Source organism: Salmo trutta, chromosome 31, assembly GCF_901001165.1.
Source record: "Salmo trutta chromosome 31, fSalTru1.1, whole genome shotgun sequence".
In the NCBI taxonomy this organism is placed as follows: Eukaryota; Metazoa; Chordata; class Actinopteri; order Salmoniformes; family Salmonidae; genus Salmo; species Salmo trutta.
This window is the reverse complement of record NC_042987.1, coordinates 1,864,901-1,887,007: the sequence shown is the minus strand read 5'-3', so window position 1 is coordinate 1,887,007 and position 22,107 is coordinate 1,864,901. Positions and strand designations below refer to the sequence as shown.

At 42.8% G+C, this 22,107-nt stretch overlaps 1 protein-coding gene across 1 annotated transcript in view; it reads right to left on the bottom strand.

Moving 5' to 3' along the window:
• Positions 1–15,081: 15,081 nt before the first annotated feature.
• svilb (supervillin b) overlaps positions 15,082–22,107 on the bottom strand; it is a 50,554-nt gene continuing 43,528 nt past the window's right edge. The window contains exons 35-43 of the mRNA XM_029724823.1: positions 21,742–21,976; positions 21,369–21,474; positions 20,788–20,995; positions 20,349–20,482; positions 20,076–20,231; positions 19,662–19,805; positions 19,232–19,353; positions 18,936–19,109; positions 15,082–16,972 (exon numbers count right to left, since the gene is read on the bottom strand). Of these exons, the coding sequence (XP_029580683.1) occupies positions 16,886–16,972; positions 18,936–19,109; positions 19,232–19,353; positions 19,662–19,805; positions 20,076–20,231; positions 20,349–20,482; positions 20,788–20,995; positions 21,369–21,474; positions 21,742–21,976 (1,366 nt within the window). The 3' untranslated portion in view covers positions 15,082–16,885. The remainder of the gene's footprint in view (positions 16,973–18,935; positions 19,110–19,231; positions 19,354–19,661; positions 19,806–20,075; positions 20,232–20,348; positions 20,483–20,787; positions 20,996–21,368; positions 21,475–21,741; positions 21,977–22,107) is intronic.

The window sequence follows — 22,107 nt, the reverse complement described above, 5'->3', positions numbered from 1 at the left end:
GCATGAGTGAAGGAGGCTTTGTTGCAAAATAGGGAACCGATTCTAGATTTCCTTTTGGATTGGAGATGTTTTATATGAATCTGGAAGGAGAGTTTGCAGTCTAGCCAGACACCTAGGTATTTGTAGTTGTCCACATATCCTAAGTCAGAACCGTCCAGAGTAGTGATGCTAGTCGGGCGGGCGAGTAGCGATCGGTTGAAGAGCATGCATTTAGTTTTACTAGCGTTTAAGAGCAGTTGGAGGCCACGGAAGGAGTGTTGTATGGCATTGAAGCTAGTTTGGAGGTTTGTTAACACAGTGTCCAAAGAGGGGCCAGATGTATACAGAATGGTGTCATCTGCGTAGAGGTGGATCAAGGAATCATCAGCAGCAAGAGGGACATCATTGATATATACAGAGAAGGTAGGCCAGGGTGCACAGGGTGCACAGAATTGAACCCTGTGGCACCCTCATAGAGACTGCCAGAGGTTCGAACAACAGGCCCTCCGATTTCACGCACTGAACTCTATCTGAGAAGTAGTTGGTGAACCAGGCGAGGCAGTCATTTGAGAAACCAAGGCTATTGAGTCTGCCGATAAGAATGTTGTGATTGACAGAGTCAAAAGCCTTTGCCAGGTTGATGAAGATGGCTGCACAGTACAGTCTTTTATCGATGGCGGTTATGATATCGTTTAGGACCTTGAGCGTGACTGAGGTGCACTCATGACCAGCTCGGAAACCAGATTGCATAGTGGAGAAGGTACGGTGTGATTCAAAATGGTCGGTGATCTGTTTTTTAACTTGGCTTTCGAAGACTTTAGAAAGGCAAGGCAGGATGGATATAGGTCTATAAAAGTTTGGGTCTAGAGTGTCTTCCCCTTTGAAGAGGGGGATGACCGCGTCCTCTTTCCAATCTTTGGGGATCTCAGACAATACGAAAGAGAGGTTGAACAGGCTAGTAATAGGAGTTGCAACAATTGTGGCAGATCATTTTAGAAAGAGAGGATCCAGATTGTCTAACCCAGCTGATTTGTAGGGGTCCAGATTTTGCAGCTCTTTCAGAACATCAGCTATCTGGATTTTGGTGAAGGAGAAAGGGGGCTTGGGCAAGTTGCTGCGGGGGTTGCAGAGCTGTTGGCCGGGGAGGGGTAGTCAGGTGGAAAGCATGGCCAGCCGTAGAAAAATGCTTATTGAAATTCTCGATTATCATAGATTTATCGGTGGTGACAGTGTTTCCTAGCCTCAGTGCAGTGGGCATCTGGGAGGAGGACCTCTTATTCTCTTATTCTCCACAGTGTCCCAAAACCTTTTTAAATTTGTGCTACAGGTTGCACATTTCTGTTTGAAAAAGCTAGCCTTTGCTTTCCTAACTGACTGTGTCTAGTGGTTCCTAACTTCCCTGAAAAGTTACATATCGCGGGGGCTATTCGATGCTAATGCAGAACGCCACAGGATGTTTTTATGCTGGTCAAGGGCAGTCAAGTCTGGAGTGAACCAAGGGCTATATCTGTTCTTAGTTCTACATTTTTTGAATGTGGCATGCTTATTTGAAGAATAGCCAGGCATCCTCTACGGACGGGATGAGGTCAATATCCTTCCAGGATACCCAGGCCAGGTCGATTAGAGAGGCCTGCTTGCTGAAGTGTTTTAGGGAGTGTTTGACAGTGACGAGGGGTGGTCATTTGACCGCGGACCAATTATGGACACAGACAATGAGGCAGTGATCGCTGAGATCCTGGTTGAAGACAGCAGAGGTGTATTTAGAGGGCAAGTTGGTCAGGATGATATCTATGAGGGTGCCCGTGTCCACGGATTTGGGGTTGTACCTGGTAGGTTCCTTGATAATTTGTGTGAGATTGAGGGCATCTAGCTTAGATTGTAGGACAGCCAAGGTGTTAAGCATATCCCAGTTTAGGTCACCTAACAGTACGAACTCTGAAGATAAATGGCGGGCAATCAATTCACATATGGTGTCCAGGGCACAGCTGGGGGCTGAGGGGGGTCTATAACAAGCGGCAACAGTGAGAGACTTATTTCTGGAAAGGTGGATTTTTAAAAGTAGAAGCTCTAATTGTTCGGGCACAGACTATCTCTGCAGTAGATTGCAACTCTGCCCCCTTTGGCAGTCCTATCTTGATGGAAAATGTTTTAGTTGGGGATGGAAAATTCAGAATTTTTGGTGGCCTTCCTAACCCAGGATTCAGACACGGCTAGGACATCAGGGTTGGCGGAGTGTGCTAAAGCAGTGAATAAAACAAACTTAGGGAGAAGGCTTCTGATGTTAACATGCATGAAACCAAAGCTTTAACGGTTACAGAAGTCAACAAATGAGAGCGCCTGGGGAATAGTTGTACATCACCAGAGGAACAGAGGAGGAGTAGGATAAGGGTACGGATAAAGGTTATAAGAACTGGTTGTCTAGTGCATTGGGAACAGAGAATAAAAGGAGCAGATTTCTGGGCATGGTAGAATAGATTCACATGTTAGCAAAATATTTTTTTATGCCACACAAACTACCAAAATTACAGATTATTAAGAATGGACAGAGAGATAGTCCTCGAATGTGTTCAAGTCATCATATTTCTTCAATGTCAAATCGGTGTCTTGTTTGTAACGAAACTGTGTCTCTGTTTACAAATAATTACATCTGAGACATCATCTGGGAATCTGAGCATTGTACTTTCAAAAGTTAGAGTAGGCTGTTTAACTGTCAAAAGACCGAGTAGGCTTACCAACATAGAAAAATGTAAGATTTAACTGCAGGCTACGCTTCTTCTGTGGCTTAACCCAACGAGAGAGGGTCTCAAGTGTTTCCATAAAGGCTGTCTAGGTTTAAACATCTTCTGTTGTACAGAAAGTGAATAGCTTAATCAATTGATAGTGAGAATAAGATTACTTCCCAAGCTTCTCAAATCTGGCTTATTGTGAGGTCAATAACTACATCATGGGCAAGGAAAATTGTTTTTGATCAAATCAATTATAGTAGTAGGAAGCTATCAAAGTTGACCTCCGGTCCTCCTTCTCATCTTTAAGTTCTCCTCAAACTGAACAGAACATGGGCTATAGGCTAGTCCGCATGCAGTACTTTTCGGAAGAAGCCTTTGACACTCCTCCTGAACTGCCACAGTAGGACTGCACAGCACAGCCATTGGTTAGGCAGCACACAAAAACGGTTTCGCGGAGCAGGCCAGGGCTCAGTGTTGAAATAACAATTTGCAGTGTGTAATGCGGCCTAGTTTAATTTAGACCCTCCCAGCAGCTATTTTAGAAATATAACTTTTCTTTGTGCTTCTTGAACATGCACGTTGTAGCCTATAGCCTATAGGATATGGATCATTTGATTGAGACCACACTAAATAGCCTATAGGCGCACTTGATATTGCACGCCCAGCGGGAAATCAGAAATTCACAGCATTGGGTCAGAAATGAGGGACGGCATCAGGCACACATCGATATATATAGCCTAATAAGCAAATAATTCTAAAACACTGAAAAATATTGACATTTCATCAATTACAAATTACATGACCCTCCCTTGGACCACATTTAAAAAATACGAAACCCTCCGCTTGACTGAATTGAAAAAGCACGACCCTCCCCCATTTTCCTCCAGATACCCATAATGTATATTTCAATCCATCCCCTACTCCGTCCCAACGTTGTGAATCTTCCAACCAGGATTTGTGGAAAATCTGGGAAAGTTACCAGAATTTTGCAATCGTACTCAGGAGCAGGGTCAGAGTGGTGCACTGTAACCAGCACCTCAACCGAGTCAATCCCCTTAGGCACTCCAATCCTCTCCACACAGCTATTTGTCGGTATGGCATTTTATTCTCATACATTATTCACTTACACTCACTCTCACTCAGGCGTGGTGGGGTCTTTGAAAACATGCTGGCTGCATTTCCTCTTTTCTCTCCATCACTTTGTTTGTAAATGACTCCAGTGTGGTGGTGAGATCTTTGGCAGCTGTAATGGAGTAGACTCTCGGTTGCGTCAGAAATGGCACGCTACCCTATTCCCTACATAATGCACGACTTTTGACCGTAGCCCTATGGGCCCTTGTCAGAAGTAATGCACTATATAGGGAATAGAGTACCACTGGGGACGCACTCTTGGACATGTGGATAACCTTTTAAGGGCTGCTATTTTTTGTTGCCTTCACAATTATGTATGCATGCATGGTTGCAATCTACCTGGGCCTTCTCTGTTTCCTGGCCCGGTTGAGGTGTTGGTTACAGTGTACCACTCTGACTCTGCTCAAAATGGCCAGAAACAAAGAACTATCTTCTATAACTTGTCAGTCTATTCTTGTTCTGAGAAATGAAGGCTAATCCATGCGAGAAATTGCCAAGAAACTGAAGATCACGCACAACGCTGTGTACTACTCCCTTCACAGAACAGAGCAAACTGGCTCTAACCAGAAGAGATGAGGAGTGGGAGGCCCCGGTGCACAACTGAGCAAGAGGACAAGTACATTAGAGTGCCTAGTTTGAGAAACAGAGGCCTCACAAGTCCTCAACTGGCAGCTTCATTAAATAGTACCCGCAAAACACCAGTCTCAACGTCAACAGTGAAGAGGCGACTCCGGGATGCTGGCCTTCTAGGTAGCATCCCGGAGAAGGTGGAAAGCTTCAAGTTCTCTGCGTACACATCACTGACAATCTGAAATGGTCCACCCACACTGACAGTGTGGTGAAGAAGGCACAACAGCGCCTCTTCAACCTCAGCAGGCTGAAGAAATTCAGCTTGGCCCCTAAGACCCTCACAAACCTTTACAGATGCACAATTGAGAGCATCCTGTCGGGCTGTATCACTGCCTGGTACGGCAACTGCACAGCCCGCAACCACAGGGCTCTCCAGAGGGAGGTGCGGTCTGCCCAACGCATCACCGGGGGCACACTGCCTGCCCTCCAGGACACCTACAGCACCCAGTGTCACAAGAAGGCCAAAAAGATCATCATGGACATCAACCACCCGAGCCACGGCCTGTTCACCCAGCTACCACCCATAAGGCGAGGTCAGTACAGGTGCATCAAAGCTTGGACGGAGAGACTGAAAAACAGCTTCTATCTAAAGGCCATCAGACTGTTAAATAGCCATCACTAGCCGGCTACCACCCGGTTACTCATCCCTGCACCTTAGAAGCTGCTGCCCTATATACATGGACATTGAATGACTGGTCACTTTAATAATGGAACACTAGTCACTTTAATAATGTTTACATATTATTTTACTAATTTAATGTATATGCTGTATTCTATTCTACTGTATTTTAGTAAATGCCACTCCGACATTGCTCGTTCTAATATTTATATATTTCTTTATTCCATACTTTTACTTTTAGATGTGTGTGTATTGTTGTGAATTGTTAGATACTACTGCACTGTTGGAGATATGAACACAAGCATTTTGCTACATCTGCAATAACATGTGACCAATAAAATTTGATATACATTTGAAGATGATCCCTGGACTTTGATGGACAGTAAAAGGGTTGCAGAGGAGGTGAAGGTGATCAAGCATGGTGCACAAAGACCACTATCTCACAGTCAATCCATAGCCAACCATTAAAAAAAAATCACATACAGCAAGTTTTACCATCCTAAACTGGCTCTTCCCGCATAAAAAATACTATAGTGTATAAATGGTAGGAATACTATAATATTCACTGTAGTGTTTTTACGGACATTACAGTGAATACTTTAGAATTTATGTTATTTACAGTTTACTATAATATAAATACTGTAGCAAAAAAAATGGTATATACTATAGTAATTACTGTAGTGTTTTTGAGGACTGTAGCATACTGTAGTATTTTCTGTAGTGTTTTGGTATATGGGGGAGAGGAATGGGCAGGGTATATGCAAATTAAGTACTGTAGTAAAAAAATGTTTTTCCAGACTAGTGTTTTTGCAGATATTTCTGTAGTATTTACTACAGTGGTTTTTGTGTGGATAATACTGTGGTATTTACTATAGTAGTACAACACATGATCAAGGGTGTCACGACTTCCACCGAAGGTGGTTCCTCTCCCTGTTCGGGCGGCGCACGGCGGTCGGCGGCGCCGGCCTACTAGTCATCACCGATCTCTTTTTCCTTTTCCGTTTGTTTTGTCTGTGGTGCTTTCACATCTGTTTTTCATTTGCCTTAATTTCTGTTTGTATAATTACCCGTTTGCCTGCCTAGGTGTGTGCGGGATTGTTCTTGTGATGTTGTTGGCTAACCTTATTGGTTCTTATGTACAGTGGGGGGAAAAAAGTATTTGATCCCCTGCTGATTTTGTACGTTTGCCCACATACAAAGAAATGATCAGTCTATAATTTTAAAAGTAGGTTTATTTGAACAGTGAGAGACAGAATAACAACAAAAGAATCCAGAAAAATGCATGTCAAAAATGTTATAAAATGATTTGCATTTTAATGAGGGAAATAAGTATTTGACCCCTCTGCAAAACATGACTTAGTACTTGGTGGCAAAACCCTTGTTGGCAATCACAGAGGTCAGACGTTTCTTGTAGTTGGCCACCAGGTTTGCACACATCTCAGGAGGGATTTTGTCCCACTCCTCTTTGCAGATCTTCTACAAGTCATTAAGGTTTCGAGGCTGATGTTTGGCAACTCGAACCTTCAGCTCCCTCCACAGATTTTCTATGGGATTAAGGTCTGGAGATTGGCTAGGCCACTCCAGGACCTTAATGTGCTTCTTCTTGAGCCACTCCTTTGTTGCCTTGGCCGTGTGTTTTGGGTCATGCTGGAATACCCATCCACAACCCATTTTCAATGCCCTGGCTGAGGGAAGGAGGTTCTCACCCAAGATTTGACGGTACATGGCCCCGTCCATCGTCCCTTTGATGCGGTGAAGTTGTCCTGTCCCCTTAGCAGAAAAACACCCCCAAAGCATAATGTTTCCACCTGACGGTGGAGATGGTGTTCTTGGGGTCATAGGCAACATTCCTCCTCCTCCAAACACGGCGAGTTGAGTTGATGTCAAAGAGCTCAATTTTGGTCTCATCTAACCACAACACTTTCACCAGTTGTCCTCTGAGTCATTTAGATGTTCATTGGCAAACTTCAGACGGGCATGTATATGTATTCTTGAGCAGGGGGACCTTGCGGGCACTGCAGGATTTCAGTACTTCACGGCGTAGTGTGTTACCAATTGTTTTCTTGGTGACTATGGTCCCAGCTGCCTTGAGATCATTGACAAGATCCTCCCGTGTAGTTCTGGGCTGATTCCTCACCGTTCTCATGATCATTGCAACTCCACGAGGTGAGATCTTGCATGGAGCCCCAGGCCGAGGGATATTGACAGTTCTTTTGTGTTTCTTCCATTTGCGAATAATCGCACCAACTGTTGTCACCTTCTCACCAAGCTGCTTGGCGATGGTCTTGTAGCCCATTCCAGCCTTGTGTAGGTCTACAATCTTGTCCCTGACATCCTTGGAGAGCTCTTTGGTCTTGACCATGGTGGAGAGTTTGGAATCTGATTGATTGATTGCTTCTGTGGACAGGTGTCTTTTTTACAGGTAACAAGCTGCGGTTAGGAGCACTCCCTTTAAGAGTGTGCTCCTAATCTCAGCTCATTACCTGTATAAAAGACACCTGGGAGCCAGAAATCTTTCTGATTGAGAGGGGGTCAAATACTTATTTCCCTCATTAAAATGCAAATCAATTTATAACATTTTTGACATGCATTTGTCTGGATTTTTTGTTGTTGTTATTCTGTCTCTCACTGTTCAAATAAACCTACCATTAAAATTATTATATAATTATACAATTATTTTTTTCCCCCCACTGTATTATACATAGTGTGTATAAGTTTAGGAGTGTTGTTTTTTTTGTTTCCCTCCTTCCGTGAGTAACGGGTTTTCTCTGTTGTTAAGAGCATTTGTTTTTGGTATTGTACCTGACCTTTATGTTTATGGGAATTGCCTATTAAATACGCATCTCGGACATCTCTGCTCTCCTGCGCTTGACTCCTTCACCTACCTCTACACAATCTCGTCACAGAGGGATACTACAGTGTGTAGTATAGTATGCTACATTTTACTTCAGACTTCTACAATAAGTATAAACAGAATTTATCTAGATCGTGGTTACAATGTTCTCAGAATATACAACATTCTAGACACGTTTTATGTGACGTTGCAAGAACATTTGTGTCCAGTTTTCTGAGGATTAATCCATAAGTCTATTGAATAAAAGTATGAAGGTAGTTTTGTGGCAACAAAAAGAATTGGTTAAATACTATATGTATCCAAAAAACTAAAATATTTCCTATATCTCCTAGATATCGGACAGAAACTTCAAAACGTTATTCCTTATAATTATTTTTTTGACAATTTTTTTGCCATTCATGAATGTGTTATTGAATACGTATAGGCTATAGTAATAAAGGCCAAATTGCATATTTTATCAAATAATTTATTTTGGACGGGTACCTAAAGGGTCCTAAAATTACAAATCAAATAGCTAAATGATCCATGGTCTGACCATCTTAAAACAATTCCGGATGTCAGGTCAGTAGAACCTCCCCAACCGCTTCGACTTTTAGAGGTTTAACATAGTGTTTTCAACTTAGATATTAGACACACTTGATTACATTTTGCATGTTAATTTATACAGTAATTATTAGTCAACATGTCCTTACCTGGGATATAAACTCACAACCTCTTGGTTCACAACATTCAGATCTTCCTGCTGTCACCATGTCTGCATCAGTTATTTCATTTGACTATTTCTCATCATTAACTTCATTCACTTATTTAAACAATTTAAGGGCTTTCTGTATAGTTGTCTGTTGGTGGGGCGTATTAACCTATATTAATGATACTCTTGAATCACCATGATCAATAAAAACAATTATTGAGTGTACTTTTAATAGAGCTGAGCTTTACTTGAAAATCCATTCACCCTATTCTTACACATATACCGTTTTTTCAGATCTACTCAAGTGCCTAAGGAGGAGGGGTTAGGGTTTCTTCTGGACAGGTCCTCACTATACTGGGCCAATAAGCAAACAGTATGCCCTAGAGATATCCCTTATTGAGACAGTGGTTAGGGTGTTTGACATTGGTGCTGGTAGCCTTGGCTCAAGACCTGCTAGTCTCACATTCTTGGCAATATATGTTAATGTCATTGTTTGGTAACAGTTACAAGAGACCTACAATATCTGATCTAATTCAAATTAGTTTCTCATTAAAAGATGGGAATCGGTAGAATTCTAGATAGCTGAGCATCTGAAAGTGAATTCTCTATCTTTTTTTTTTTAATCTTTTTTTTTTCACACCACATGTACCATGTAGAACAAACATGTCTCTGATTAGGAATCACATCAGCTCTCGTTATTGTGTTATCTGTAACATTTGTTGCCGAAACTTGGCCCAGGTGGTAGAGTTGCTTCTGATAGAAACACACCCAGAACATGGATGCCATATTCTCATGTGTATATTTACAGTAGCATGTCTGTACTTTTTCACATTTGCCATTTAAGCAATGATAATGCCAGTTATACCAAAACAATACACCACACGGAATTCCATCTCCAAGTTTTAATGTGGAAAAAGACATTCGGGACAAATCACAATATGTTAAAGGGGCTAGGAGGAGTTCTGAAAGACACTCATGGGGGTTTCCACTAAAAGTTGATCAGCAACAAAAAACTGGGACCTAAAAGACAACCACCATGAACACCCTCTAAATTTGCCCAAGAAGAGGCAAACAGAAAATCCCACATCAAACTTAAAGACAGGAAGCAAACCAAAAAGTGGAGCAAAACAAAAACAGGGAAGATCAGATAAAGGATTGTTTTTCAGAAATCTAAAAGGTGGTAACCCTCCACATCTCTCAAGCTAAATGGAGCACTGGGCCAGCCACTCTTAAATATCACCTGTAACAGCACAGGTGAAACACCTTCTGACTAACGAGATGACAAGCCAGCACAGGTGTAACACATACTGACTAACCAGGTGACACCAAACCAGTGTGCCCAACATGCAACCTCAAAATATAAATGGAAAAACCAAAGCCTGTAACACCTTCCCCCTTAAAACAAATATATTCCATATTTGTGTTCAACAAGTTTGCTCACAACCAACAGTAAACAACTTCCATATCCCAACATAATCAACGAATGCATCGCCTTCTCCAATATAAACATGGTGTCTACTGGCTGTCAACAATTAAATACTTGGCACAACTTTTTTATATAATGTATATATTATGTATCCTTGTAAAATTATAATTTTTACAATGTTTTTCTTATATTTTCCCCCTTTTTTGTATATAGTTTTCTTTCAATTGCTGCCTAAAACTGACGTTTTGAGAAACGGGTAAAATTAAGTATGTTTCCATAACTCTCATCCTCTTGGAACGAGCCCAACCAAAACAAAACTCATCTCGAATAGAGCAAAACTTGCAGTCAAAACAAAATTTGTGCCAGGGCTACACACAGGCTAAACGCTACACAAAGGCTTGACTGTCCACCATTGAACGACAATCAGTAACCAAGTTGTCCTTACCACGGACATGTCTGATTTCAAGGGGAAACTCCTACAAAATGAGACTCCAGCAAAGGAGTCGGTGATTCGTGGAACTCGTCTTTTGCAGGAAAACGAGAGGGTTATGATCGGTATAGACCACCAGAGGAGTAGAGTGCTGAAGAGCCAGCACCAAAGCAAGTCTCCTTCTCGATAGTCGAGTAGGGTTTTTGAGGCCAATATCTTTGAAAAGTATCCCACAGAGTGCTCAACATTGTTATGGATGACGGAAATCCGGAGCAGCTAGCACCAGTGCAGAGACCAAAAGGGTCTTAGCATTTTGTAACCTGAACGGAAACAGATTATAGTCAGGAGTTACAAAAGCAGGCAACTCATTGGCGTGCTCAGTTAGAGGGATCTGCCAATATCCCTTCAGTAGATCCAACTTGCTAACGTACATAGCAGCGCCAACGTGGTCCACACAATTGTCGACCCTTGGTAAAGGGTACGAATCCGACTTAGTAACGGCATTGAGTTTCTGAAAATCGGAAACAACCCGCAGAGACCCATCCGCCTTAGGTACTAATATACAGGGTGAACTCCACTGACATTTGCCATGCTGTGCAATGCTGTGCTCAAGCATGAACTCCACCTCACAACGGAGTTTCTTTGGGTTTTCAGGATTCACTCAATAGGCATGTTTGATTGGGGCAGAGTCCACAATGTCAATGTCATGCTCTAGTACATTTGTCTGAGTTGGCACATCTGAGAAAAAAACCCTGATATTCTAAAAGCAGAAATGTTTCCTTTTTCTGGAGATAAGTGTGCCAAAAATACATGAAGGCTTTCTAGAATCTCTGAGTTACTCAGCCGTCCCACAGGCACAGGGAGTATTGGGCTTTCTTTGCTTTCTTGAGGAAGACTATAGTCAATGGTGACAGCAGTGGCTACAGGCAGAACATCACCACCGGTTTCCCCTGACTTCTTCGCTAGCAGGTGAAGTATGGTTTCAACATGTTGACATGACACAGCCAGGTTTCTTGCGCTCCGGTGTAATCTAGATGACACATTCATTTCACTATGGGGTAAAGGCTTGAAAAGCAAGCTTGCAATGGTGACCCCAGAATGGGCAACAAAACCAGGACTTGGTCACCCACATCAAAAGTGCGGCTTCGGGTTTATCGATTGTGCCACACGTTTTTGTTCGCGCACTCTCCAGATTCTTACTGGCAAACTCACAGGCGCGGTGCAATCTGTATCGAAAAGTGCTAACATGCTCCAACAGATTTGTTTTGGTGTTTAAAGTGTCGCCCTGCAACAACCTCTTTCTCAGCAAGCTCAAAGGACCTCTAACATGATGTCCAAACACAAGCTAATTCGGACAAAACCCGAGAGATTCCCGAACAACCTCCTGCGCTGCAAACATCAAAAGAGGAACCCCTTCATCCCAATCTTTATAAAACTCGAAGCAGCAAGCTCTCAACATAGACCCTTGGTGGTAGGCACTAGAGGCAACGGGTAACGCCCAACTTTAGCAGCAATTGCTGAAATTCAAAACTTGGTCTGATTGCACTACTCACAGATGTCCAAACATTTAAAATAATTTCACCAGGGCCTTAAAAATACTGGGAACCGTGATTTTCCTCAGTGGAATGGCCTCAGGGAAACGAGTGGCAGCACACATGACGGTTAAGAGAAACTGGTTAACACTCTTATTTGGGCAAAAGAAAAACACAAGCCACTTGCGGATACAAAAAACCAGTTTTCTGCCAATCCTTATCTTTTGGCACTGTAGAAAAAGACAAACCTCAGTACAGGTGTAACTTCTCAGGATTGCTTTCACATTAGTACTTTACCGAACAATTGTCCGTAGGCATCTGGGACCAAATCATAAGCCCAAAGGATAGGAGCTTTAACAGTGTCATAATCTGAGATCATAAAATGGCTTATACTTTAAGCTTTTTCCACAAGGAGGAGCAATGACCAAATATTTTGTGGCCATTTTAGGGTGGTGGCAATCCGCTCAAACAAAGTAAAATATACGGCCTCCTCTTTTTTGTTGAAAGGTCAGTACAAGTTGGCTGTTCTGACCAAGATCAAACTCTGTTGAGGGGTGCAGGACAGCCTGACTGGATTCAGTGTTTCCAGACCCAGCTCTCTTAATCAAATGGCATGCTCACATTCCTGTTCTTGTTGTCTGTCTGCATGTTCTCTTTCCTTGTGCTCAAGCTCTAATTTCTGTTCCCATTTCGCCTTTAGTTCTACCTCTCGCAGTTGCAAATCTATGGGGTCTACTCTACACACTGTAGGACACATTGTATCATACTCCCTCTCCGGAAGGATTTCTTCCTCCACCAAAGCAGTATAGACTAACTGACTACTGCTTTCGAATCGTCATGTGCAACTTTGATGTCATAAAGCTTAGTAATGATGAACAGATTCACCTTCGTACATATAGCTAGGGTTTTCCACAAATGCTTCCAACTTAAATGATTCCAACAATCTTATAACCCCTTCGGGTGGAAGTCAGTGACAAACTAACACAAATGCGTATTTTGAAAACTCATATCTGGGCACAGCAGAGCTTCAGAGTAGGTGATTAGAGCGGCTGCCATACTCATGGGAAACAATATCCCGGACGAGACCCCCCTTTGTTACAAAAACAGAGAAGAGGATTGTTTTTTTCAGAAATCTAATCGGGAGTGCCAACTAAAGGCATTAACCCTCCACATCTCTCAAGCCAACTAGAGCACTGGGCCAGCCAGTGTTAAATATCACCTTTGACAGCACAGGTGAAACACCTTCTGACTAACGAGATGACAAGCCAGCACAGGTGTAACACATACTAACTAACGAGGTGACGCCAATCGGTGTGCCCAAAGTGTTAATGTCAACCTTAAAATATGATTGAAAAAAATAAAGCCTGTAACAATCTAAAACAACTTGATAGGTGTAAGCAATAGGGTGAATGGACTTTAAAGTAAATCTCAGTTCTGTTAAAAGTACACTCAGAAAATATTGGATTGATCATAGTGATTGAATAGTATCATTTAAACCGGTTAATATGCCCCACCAACATTAGATAACCGTACAGGAAGCTCTTAAATTGCTGAAATCTGTACATAAAATCAATAAGTGAATAGTCAGATTAACTGATGGCATAGCAGGAAGATCGGAGTACTGTGAACCAAGAGGTTGTGAGTTCAAATCACAGGTGAGGAATAATAAATCCTGATTAATTGAACATTCACAATGTAATCATATGTCAAATATGTAAATTGAAAACACTATCTTAAAAGCACGGTGTTCCCATGCGTTTGATGCCATTCCACTTGCTTAGTACCGGCCATTATTATGAGCTGTCAGCCTCCACTGGTGTAATAGTATTATTTTTTGTGACACATATTTTTTCAAAGTTCCCATTAAACGTGTCTAGAACATTAAAATCATATGTTTTGAAAACATGGCAATCATGTAATGTGTACATTTGGTGGGATGTTGATGGAATATTTTCCTAAAACATATTCCTTGCACATCACAGGAACATTCCTATGAAAACGTTAGTTAAAGACCTAATGAGACTCTTCAGGGAACGATCACTAAAGTTGTGGGAAAGTTAATTGTTAGCTGGGTCTACAGCCATACACCAACTCAACTACTTCCTGCTCTCTCCCAACAATTAACCAACATAAATACAGCATATTAGTTGCTAGGTAGATAATGAATTAACACTTGTACAATTCACAACAACTAGTTCTCCATAGTACTACACAGCAGTCACTAAGAAAATAATATCTCTCGTACAATCTTAATATGCTTGGCAAATGTATACATGACACACAGAACTGGAAACGGTTCAGAACTTAAAAGGCCAGTGCAGTCAAAAACGTGATTTTCATGTATAAAAAAATATATATATTTCCACACTACGAGGATGAAATAACACTCTGAAATTGTGAAAGTGATGATAATGGCCTTTTAGTGTAAGAGATGGAAAAAATAAACACCTGGAAGTTCAGGTGTGTTTGAGTTTTTGGCCCATAGCTTGACATCACAATCTGGTCTGATTATTCTGACCACTCATCTTTTATTTGCACATGTATCCTCCTACTTTGAAGGGGTAAGCAGGGTAGGCTCTAGACTAGAGTAGACGATCTTATTCGCCAATCAGGGCTGTGTATGTAAATATATTTCAATTTCTATCAACACGCCCACACGATCAGGAGGCAAAAGGAGGCTCAGGGAAATAAATGATACAAAATATATGTGTAGTTATTTTCATAAAATAAACATACACAGGGATTTATTAGACATACAGTGATCATTTAAAAATAAAAAAGACTGCATGGGACTTTAAGGGATGTTTGGCCTGAACGAACAAAGAGCACCATCTGCTGGGCATAAGACAAACCGCTACAAAGTCAAGCAAGTTTTAGAGTGAATCTCAATTGTATTTCCTAGGGAGAATCTCAGTTGGTTTTGCTCCAGAGGCGGTGAGGACAGGGAACGTGGAAACAAAAAAAATTAGACTCTTGCATGTCACCAGGCAAATTATGTTTACAGGGTTGGAATCGCAAAATAAACGTGTAATGTGTTAGCTAGTTGTGCGAGACATTTTATAGATTTGTTTTTTTTTTAAATGCGTGCATGCTTTTGTCTTCTGAGAAAAAACAACAGCTGATTCAAAGGGGATGTGGTGCATTGTACAACACATCCCCGCTAGGTCCTGGTGGGATTATTTTGTGCATCCTCTGCTGAACTAGGTAATAGAGGAGGGAAGCACACTCTCCGGTTCACCTACTAACGAATTGACACTCTCCTCTACCACATGGGTTTCCGGGTCACAGAGGAGAGGACGAGGGAAGAGTCGAGGAGAGGACAGACTGTTTCCCCAAATGAGAATCTCCCCTAGATTCCTTGCGTTCTCTCTTCGTCTCTTTCTCAAAACACATTGGAGGATAAGGTCAGAGGTCAGAGGTCAGAGGGGAGGAACCACAGATCTTCTACTCCAATGTGATTTTGAAAAAGTGACGAGGAGGGAGAATGTGAGTATTCAAGAAAATACAATTGAGATTCACTCAAATTAATACAAACTAACATGTATTTGGATTTTGGGATTTTCATTGTTGTTTATTTACTATTTATTTTATCACAAAGAAAGTCTTCGAAATGCAGACTAGAATTTCTGTATATAAACTGTACACAAAAGCAAGGCACTATACATTCAACATTCATCAAGGTTTTTTTCACAAAGAATTCCATGCCTTTAAAAATACAACCGTTTGTCATTTCTCAGGTACCTGTAAAGGTTAGATGTCATTATGACAGCCCCAGGCAGGTACCATATCTGAGAACGCAAAACAAAAAAGGTACATACTTGGCATGTTTACACCTTTTGACAAGGAAAAAAAAACACTCCTACTGACAGATATTACACAGTACTTTCAAGTTGAATACATTGTCCTTCTACCAGATTTTTTTTTTTTTAACATAAATACAAATTCTTCTAAATACTTCACAAACACACACACAACAGTTAAAACATCACACCCAGAGACCACATCAGTGTGTATGTCATTCATATGTCCATGACATGAAACTCTGCCCTCTTTCATTGTTCTTCTATCTGTTAAACCCTGATGAAGGCTACCGACCAATTTAAACGTGTTGGTTTATTTTAACATTAAACAAGCCTTTTTATCAACTTCCACTGTCCTCGAAGAGTTGCTGAATTTCCTCTTCACTTCATATGGCATGAGCGGTGTCATAATAAGTGGAGACTTGTAGTACAGTATGAAGCAGAGAGAGAAAGCGAGAGAGAGTGCAGGTCCTGCTTTGTACAGTACCTGATAAAGCCACTCGCATACAATGTGCTTAGCAGAATTTTCATTTTCCTACATAGTTACATAACTGAAAGGTAAAAACAATATGCTACATGACGCTAGCACACCTCAGCAGATCCTCCACCCCAGCCTCCTTTCCTTTTTCCCCCCTGTGACCCACTCAGAGAAGCTGTCCCTGAGAGTGTGTTCAGCAGAGGAAACTGGTGAGGGGTGGATATCTCATAATAATGACCGGAATGGAGTGGATGGAATTGTATCAAACGCTTGGAAACCATGAGTTTGATACTTTTCCAATGATTCCATTCAACTGAAATGATGAGCCCATCCACTGATTTAAAGTACCACCAGCCACTACTGGGGTTCAGTCACACCGCTGGGAAGGAAGTGCTGAGGGGGACAGCTTGGTGGCCTCCATCATGTCAACAGTCTCTGTGTCCTCTCTCTCCACAACCAACCTGATGAAGGCTAGGAGCCAAAACACGTTGGTTTTAACAACAAAGCAGCATTTTTATCAACTTCCACTGTCGTCCAAGAGTTGCTGAATTGAATTTCTCTCCACAATCATCATCAGCTTAACTTAACACTAAAACAGTCCTTTAGCTTTCTTTAAGTTCACTTGCTTCCACCCTGGTAATCCTTCGTACTCCTCTCGCTTCATGTCCAATGCTTTCTGCATGGGGGAAAGAAACAGCTCCAATTATTGCACTGCCAGAGTGAGAGAGGAAGAGACTCAATATGTCACCAGGGGTGGTCAATATATAGTCACATTGGCTGAATTCAAAACAAAGTAATGTCAAATAATGAACCATCATTGATTATCATGCTCTGGTCTCAGCAAAGTTCAAAGTCAAATACGTTTTACGCAGAAGTACACTCTTAGAAAAAAAGGATCTATTAGAAGTTACTAAAAGGGTTCTTCGGCTGTCCCCACAGGAAAACCCTTTTGAGTTCCAGCTAGATCCCTTTTGGGTTCCATGCAAAACCATTTCCACAGAGGGTTCTACATGGAATCCAAAAGAGTTCCAACTGGAACCAAAAAGGGTTCGCCTACGGGGACAACCGAAGAACCCTTTTGGAACCCTTTTTTCCAAGACTGCAGTAAACCGCCTGAGCCCATGCTACAAAGACGTGAAGTGATCCACTGTGCTCCACCTTGCTGTGGAGGAAGAAAGAAAAGACAGGTGGAGAAGGCAAGCAGGACAGCCCAGAGGAAGAGGGGAAAAGAAGAGTGAACAAGCGTGGTCAGAGGTTATTACCGTGAGTGAAGATGCTGTGTGCTTGAAGACAAGTAAAATCGCCAGTGCTCATTTATCATAGTCTGCGTCATAAATAACTCATCTTACCTGAATCCCCTAGAACCCAGCCTGAAAGGTGAGGGGAGAAGTTAGCCTGGACTAAGAGTTTATTACAGCGCTATTAGACATTAACAGGGAGCTGAAAGTAATGACGGTAAGATAATCACAAATTACATCAGTAGGTATCAACCATCTCAGAGTAGGAGTGCTGATCTAGGATATCTGTCCATGTAATCTTATTCACTGTGATCTAAAAGGCTAAACTGATCCTAGATCACCACTCTGAAATGCTTGATATATACAGCCCCTGGTTTCTCTGCCATTGGCATGTTACAGACCAAAGACCAAGCATCTCTCCGGGCCCTCTGTCCTCATTGTAACCATGGTCACACTATTTGAGGAGGGGAGTTGACGCCCAAGGAGAGCGAGAACTCATTTCCTGAGTACACAGAGTGAGCTCTGACGCTGGAACCACTCTGTCCTCCTCCAGTGTGTGTTCGTGTGTGTGTGTGTGTTGAATTCTGTAAATAGAGATAAACACAAACGGAGAGGGCCTCTCTCTTGTTGAATGGTGGGAGAGAAGAGGAGTGCACCCAGATTGAGGTAATGTATGAAATGGAGGGTGACCTGACTGGGCCAGTCTGTCTCTCCATCGCCAATGGCATCCTATTCCCTATATGGTGCACTCCTTTTGGCCAGGGCTCATGTCAAAAGTAGTGCACTGTAAAGGAATAGGGTGCTATTTGGGATGCACCCGCTGTCACTATCAGTACATGTACAGGACACAGTGTGACAGATACAGCTCTTATTCCAAGCCGCAGTCAGGAAGCAAGGTGCTGCTTCTCACAGGTTCTGCTTTTGTGTTGAGCTTCTTATCTGTGGAAATCCTTTTGACCTTTTCATCCATCACAAACAGAGGGGATCACACACACACCTCACACGAACGCACACACATACTGTGGTTTATGTTTAACATGGACATACTGCATGCATCAGATATGAACATGACTACACTGCATTGATTTCAACAAAACAACATTTCGAATGATTTCCCAGACAAAGATTTAGCCTAGTCCTGGACTAAAAAGCTTTCTCAATTAAGATTAGCTTTTTAGTCTGGGACTAGGCCTAACCTTTGTCTGGGAAACCAGCCCATTCAGTCTTTAATCAAGGTTTACTTTTCTCACAGGGTGTGTTGGTGCTGAATGGTGAGAGGGGTGGTCTCACCACATTGTGTATTTAATACAAACTGCAACTGGACTACTTTAATCTGTTAATATCAACTATTTTAGAGAGGGTTTGCCGTTAGATAAATAAAAACATTGGACTTAAACTCACTTCAAAGTCCTGGTCTGATAGGTAGATCTCCAGGCTGAGGGGGTCGACGCCCCCAGGTAGGGGGCGTGCCAGCAGCTCAGCCAGGGGATAGGTGTTCTGACACAGCCTGGCCAGCACATCCTCCACCAAGATGATCTGGTTACACACCTCCGCCTCCTGACTCACACACACACACTGTTATGGTCCCAAGAAAAAGGACATAAGAGCACTGCACACGTGTGTGTGTGTGTGGCCAGAGTATGTGTGTGTAATGTACAAGGGGGCTGTCAGATCAGGGTGTGTGGCGTATAACCCACCCTCTCAGTGATCTCTGCGATGTCCTCTCTGTGCTCCCAGCTGGGAAACATGTTGGTAAATGTGAGAGGCTCCAGACCAGCATGAATCAGATACGACTTCTGAGGCTTCTTCTCATTCTTCTCTGTAGGAGGAAGTCAACCCATTTAGGATGCGGCCCTAATGGCGCCCTATTCCCTATATAGTGTACTACATTTGACCATAGCCCTGAGGACATCAAAACTAGGGCACTATTTTACGGAATGGGATGCCATTTGGGACACACTTCAGTAACAAATCCTAACTAGAGAGAGGCTTGCCCTTAGTGAAAAGCGTTGCACGTTAACAGTACAATGAAACTAAATGGTCTTGAAAGATAAACACCAGAGATTACATCATATTTAAAGTGTAATATCACACTGATGTCAAACAGATGACATTATCACATTCTACCTTTGCAGTACCGCAGCACCGTTTCCATGGCGCACTTCCTGTCCATGTCCCATCGGATCCTGGCGGAGCCGGGGCTCTCGCTGTCCTGGGGCCACCAGCCCTGCCACAGGTACACCTCATGGAAGTTATCCACCAGGAACAACGCTACAGGAAGAGAAAGTCATTTTAGATCAGCTATTTCCAATAGTAAGGCCACAGTGAGAGCAGAGGGACGGTTGATTCCTCAAGATGAATGTGGACCTAACTTCATGGTACTACTGGGGAACAATCAAACAAACAGGCTCTGACATTTGATTGCAAGTAAATCAGCCTCAAGGCTGATATACAGTATTTGTGTTGTGTTGCACTGCATTGCAATGTGTTGTGTTGTACTGTATGGTATGGTATGGTACTGTATTGTATTGTAGGACTCACCAGGCTGGGAGGCTTGGTACAGATCCTCCTGAAGGAAGGGCAGAGAGCTGACCAGGTCCGGAACTCTGGAGGGGTGGTAGAACTCTATGGCTACAAACTCCCCTGAAGAACTGCTCAGCTGGAACAGCCGAGGGGTGAAGTTAAATTTACCCGGATCTGAAACAAATGAATAATAGTCAGAAGTATGATGAATAACTGGAGTGCTCTTGTGAATGAGTCATTTCACTGCAATTGTGTGTGTGTGTGTGTGTGTGTAATAGGACTATACTGTACCTTGCAACATACAGTCGTAGGCCTTCCTGTCTTTCCTACCGACCGCATCCCAGAATCCAGTGGGCTCTGATCCCTCGTCACACTCGGTGATGGTCACCTTACTGCTGCTATGGAGCCCCGCCTCCAACGGACATCTAACAGACAACACATGGTTCATATCCTCCACATACAATATACAGGTTGTCCCCCAAATTCTACCCTATTCCCCATATAGTGCCTTATGGGCCCTTGTCCAAAGTAGGGCACTATATTGGGCATAGGGTGCCATTTGGGACGCAAGCATCCCATATTACACATTTCATTATACATTTCATGACTAGGGACAAGAGTTTTTCCTGGTCAACTACTGGCATAGTAAATTATCAAGAAAAAGAGTAGGCCCTGGTCAAAAGTAGTGCACTATTTTGGCAATATGGTGCCATTTGAGACAGAGACTCACTGTTCTTTGATCCTCTGTGCGGCGGTGAGGCCCACCAGGCGTGTGCGTTGCTGGGCCTTGCAGCCGTGCCACAGGTAAATGAGGGCCTTGTTAACATTCAGGAGGATCATGGAGCTCCTGGAGCGCAGGCTGCTGCAGTGACACACTACCTCCAGGAGGTGGCCCTCTACTGGGACGTCCCCTCGCACGCAGTACAGACGCCACTCAGCTGGAATACATTAGAATAACAGTCAGGAGACCTCCCTTCTCACACAGTACAGACGCCAATCAGCTGGTAACAGACGGACACGCACGGTCAGTATGATACATACACTAGTACTACTACTCCTGATCACAGACACACAGGTACACAGTCAGAAGACCCTCTAACATGGCACACATTCACAAATATGGTTGCACAATTCCTGTAACTTTCCAACCAGGATTTCTGGGAAACCTGGGAATTTGGGGAAAGTTACTGGAATTTTGTAACTCTATTCACACAACAGCGCTCCTAATAATACAGTAGAGCTGCATCTAACTGCTTAAGCAACTGTTCTGAGGGCTATGACGTCATACTGCTAACCAGAAGAGATCCCTACTCTGTGTGTTCTCCTCTTCCTCCTCTCTCTTCCCACAGTGTATGATCATCCCCCCGTTGAAACACTGGAGGAAACAAGGGAGCTCCTTCCCCTGCTGTACCTGGACCTGTTGGGGGAGAGACAGAGGGACAACGCTCACCCAGGTCATATGCATCTAGGGCTGCTCTCAGATCAGTGACAGTAGATACATGTATGCATGGATTTAGGCTCCATCCAAAATGACACCCTTTTCCTTATATAGTGCACTACAAAAGTGTATTTTCTATATAGTGCTCTCTGGTCTGGTATGGGGGCTTAGTTTAAAAGGAGTGCAATATATAGGGAATAGGGTGCCATTTGAGATGCAGCCTTAGTATTTACAGGTTGACAGTACCTGTGCCCCTCTCTCCTCATCCAGCTCCACTGTCATCAGTGCTGACGTTCCTTTCTCGCTCACGGTGGAGTTCCGTCCCTGCCAGAAGAAGTAGCAGCACTTTTCTTTGCCAGGGCCCGCACTCCTCAGCTCTGGGTTCTGCCTCCTCCCAACTGCTGCGCTCACCATGTACTTCCACTTCACAACATACGCGTCTCCCTCATGGAACTGGCCTATACTCTGCTTGGGTAGCCGGCTGGAATAAGAAGAATATCGATTTGATTTATATGGCATTTTTCCACCGTGCGTTGCACTTTAAATAGTAAGGACCACAATGGAAATTGTGGTAGACTTGATTGTGCTTTTAATCCTAGATCATTTTAATGT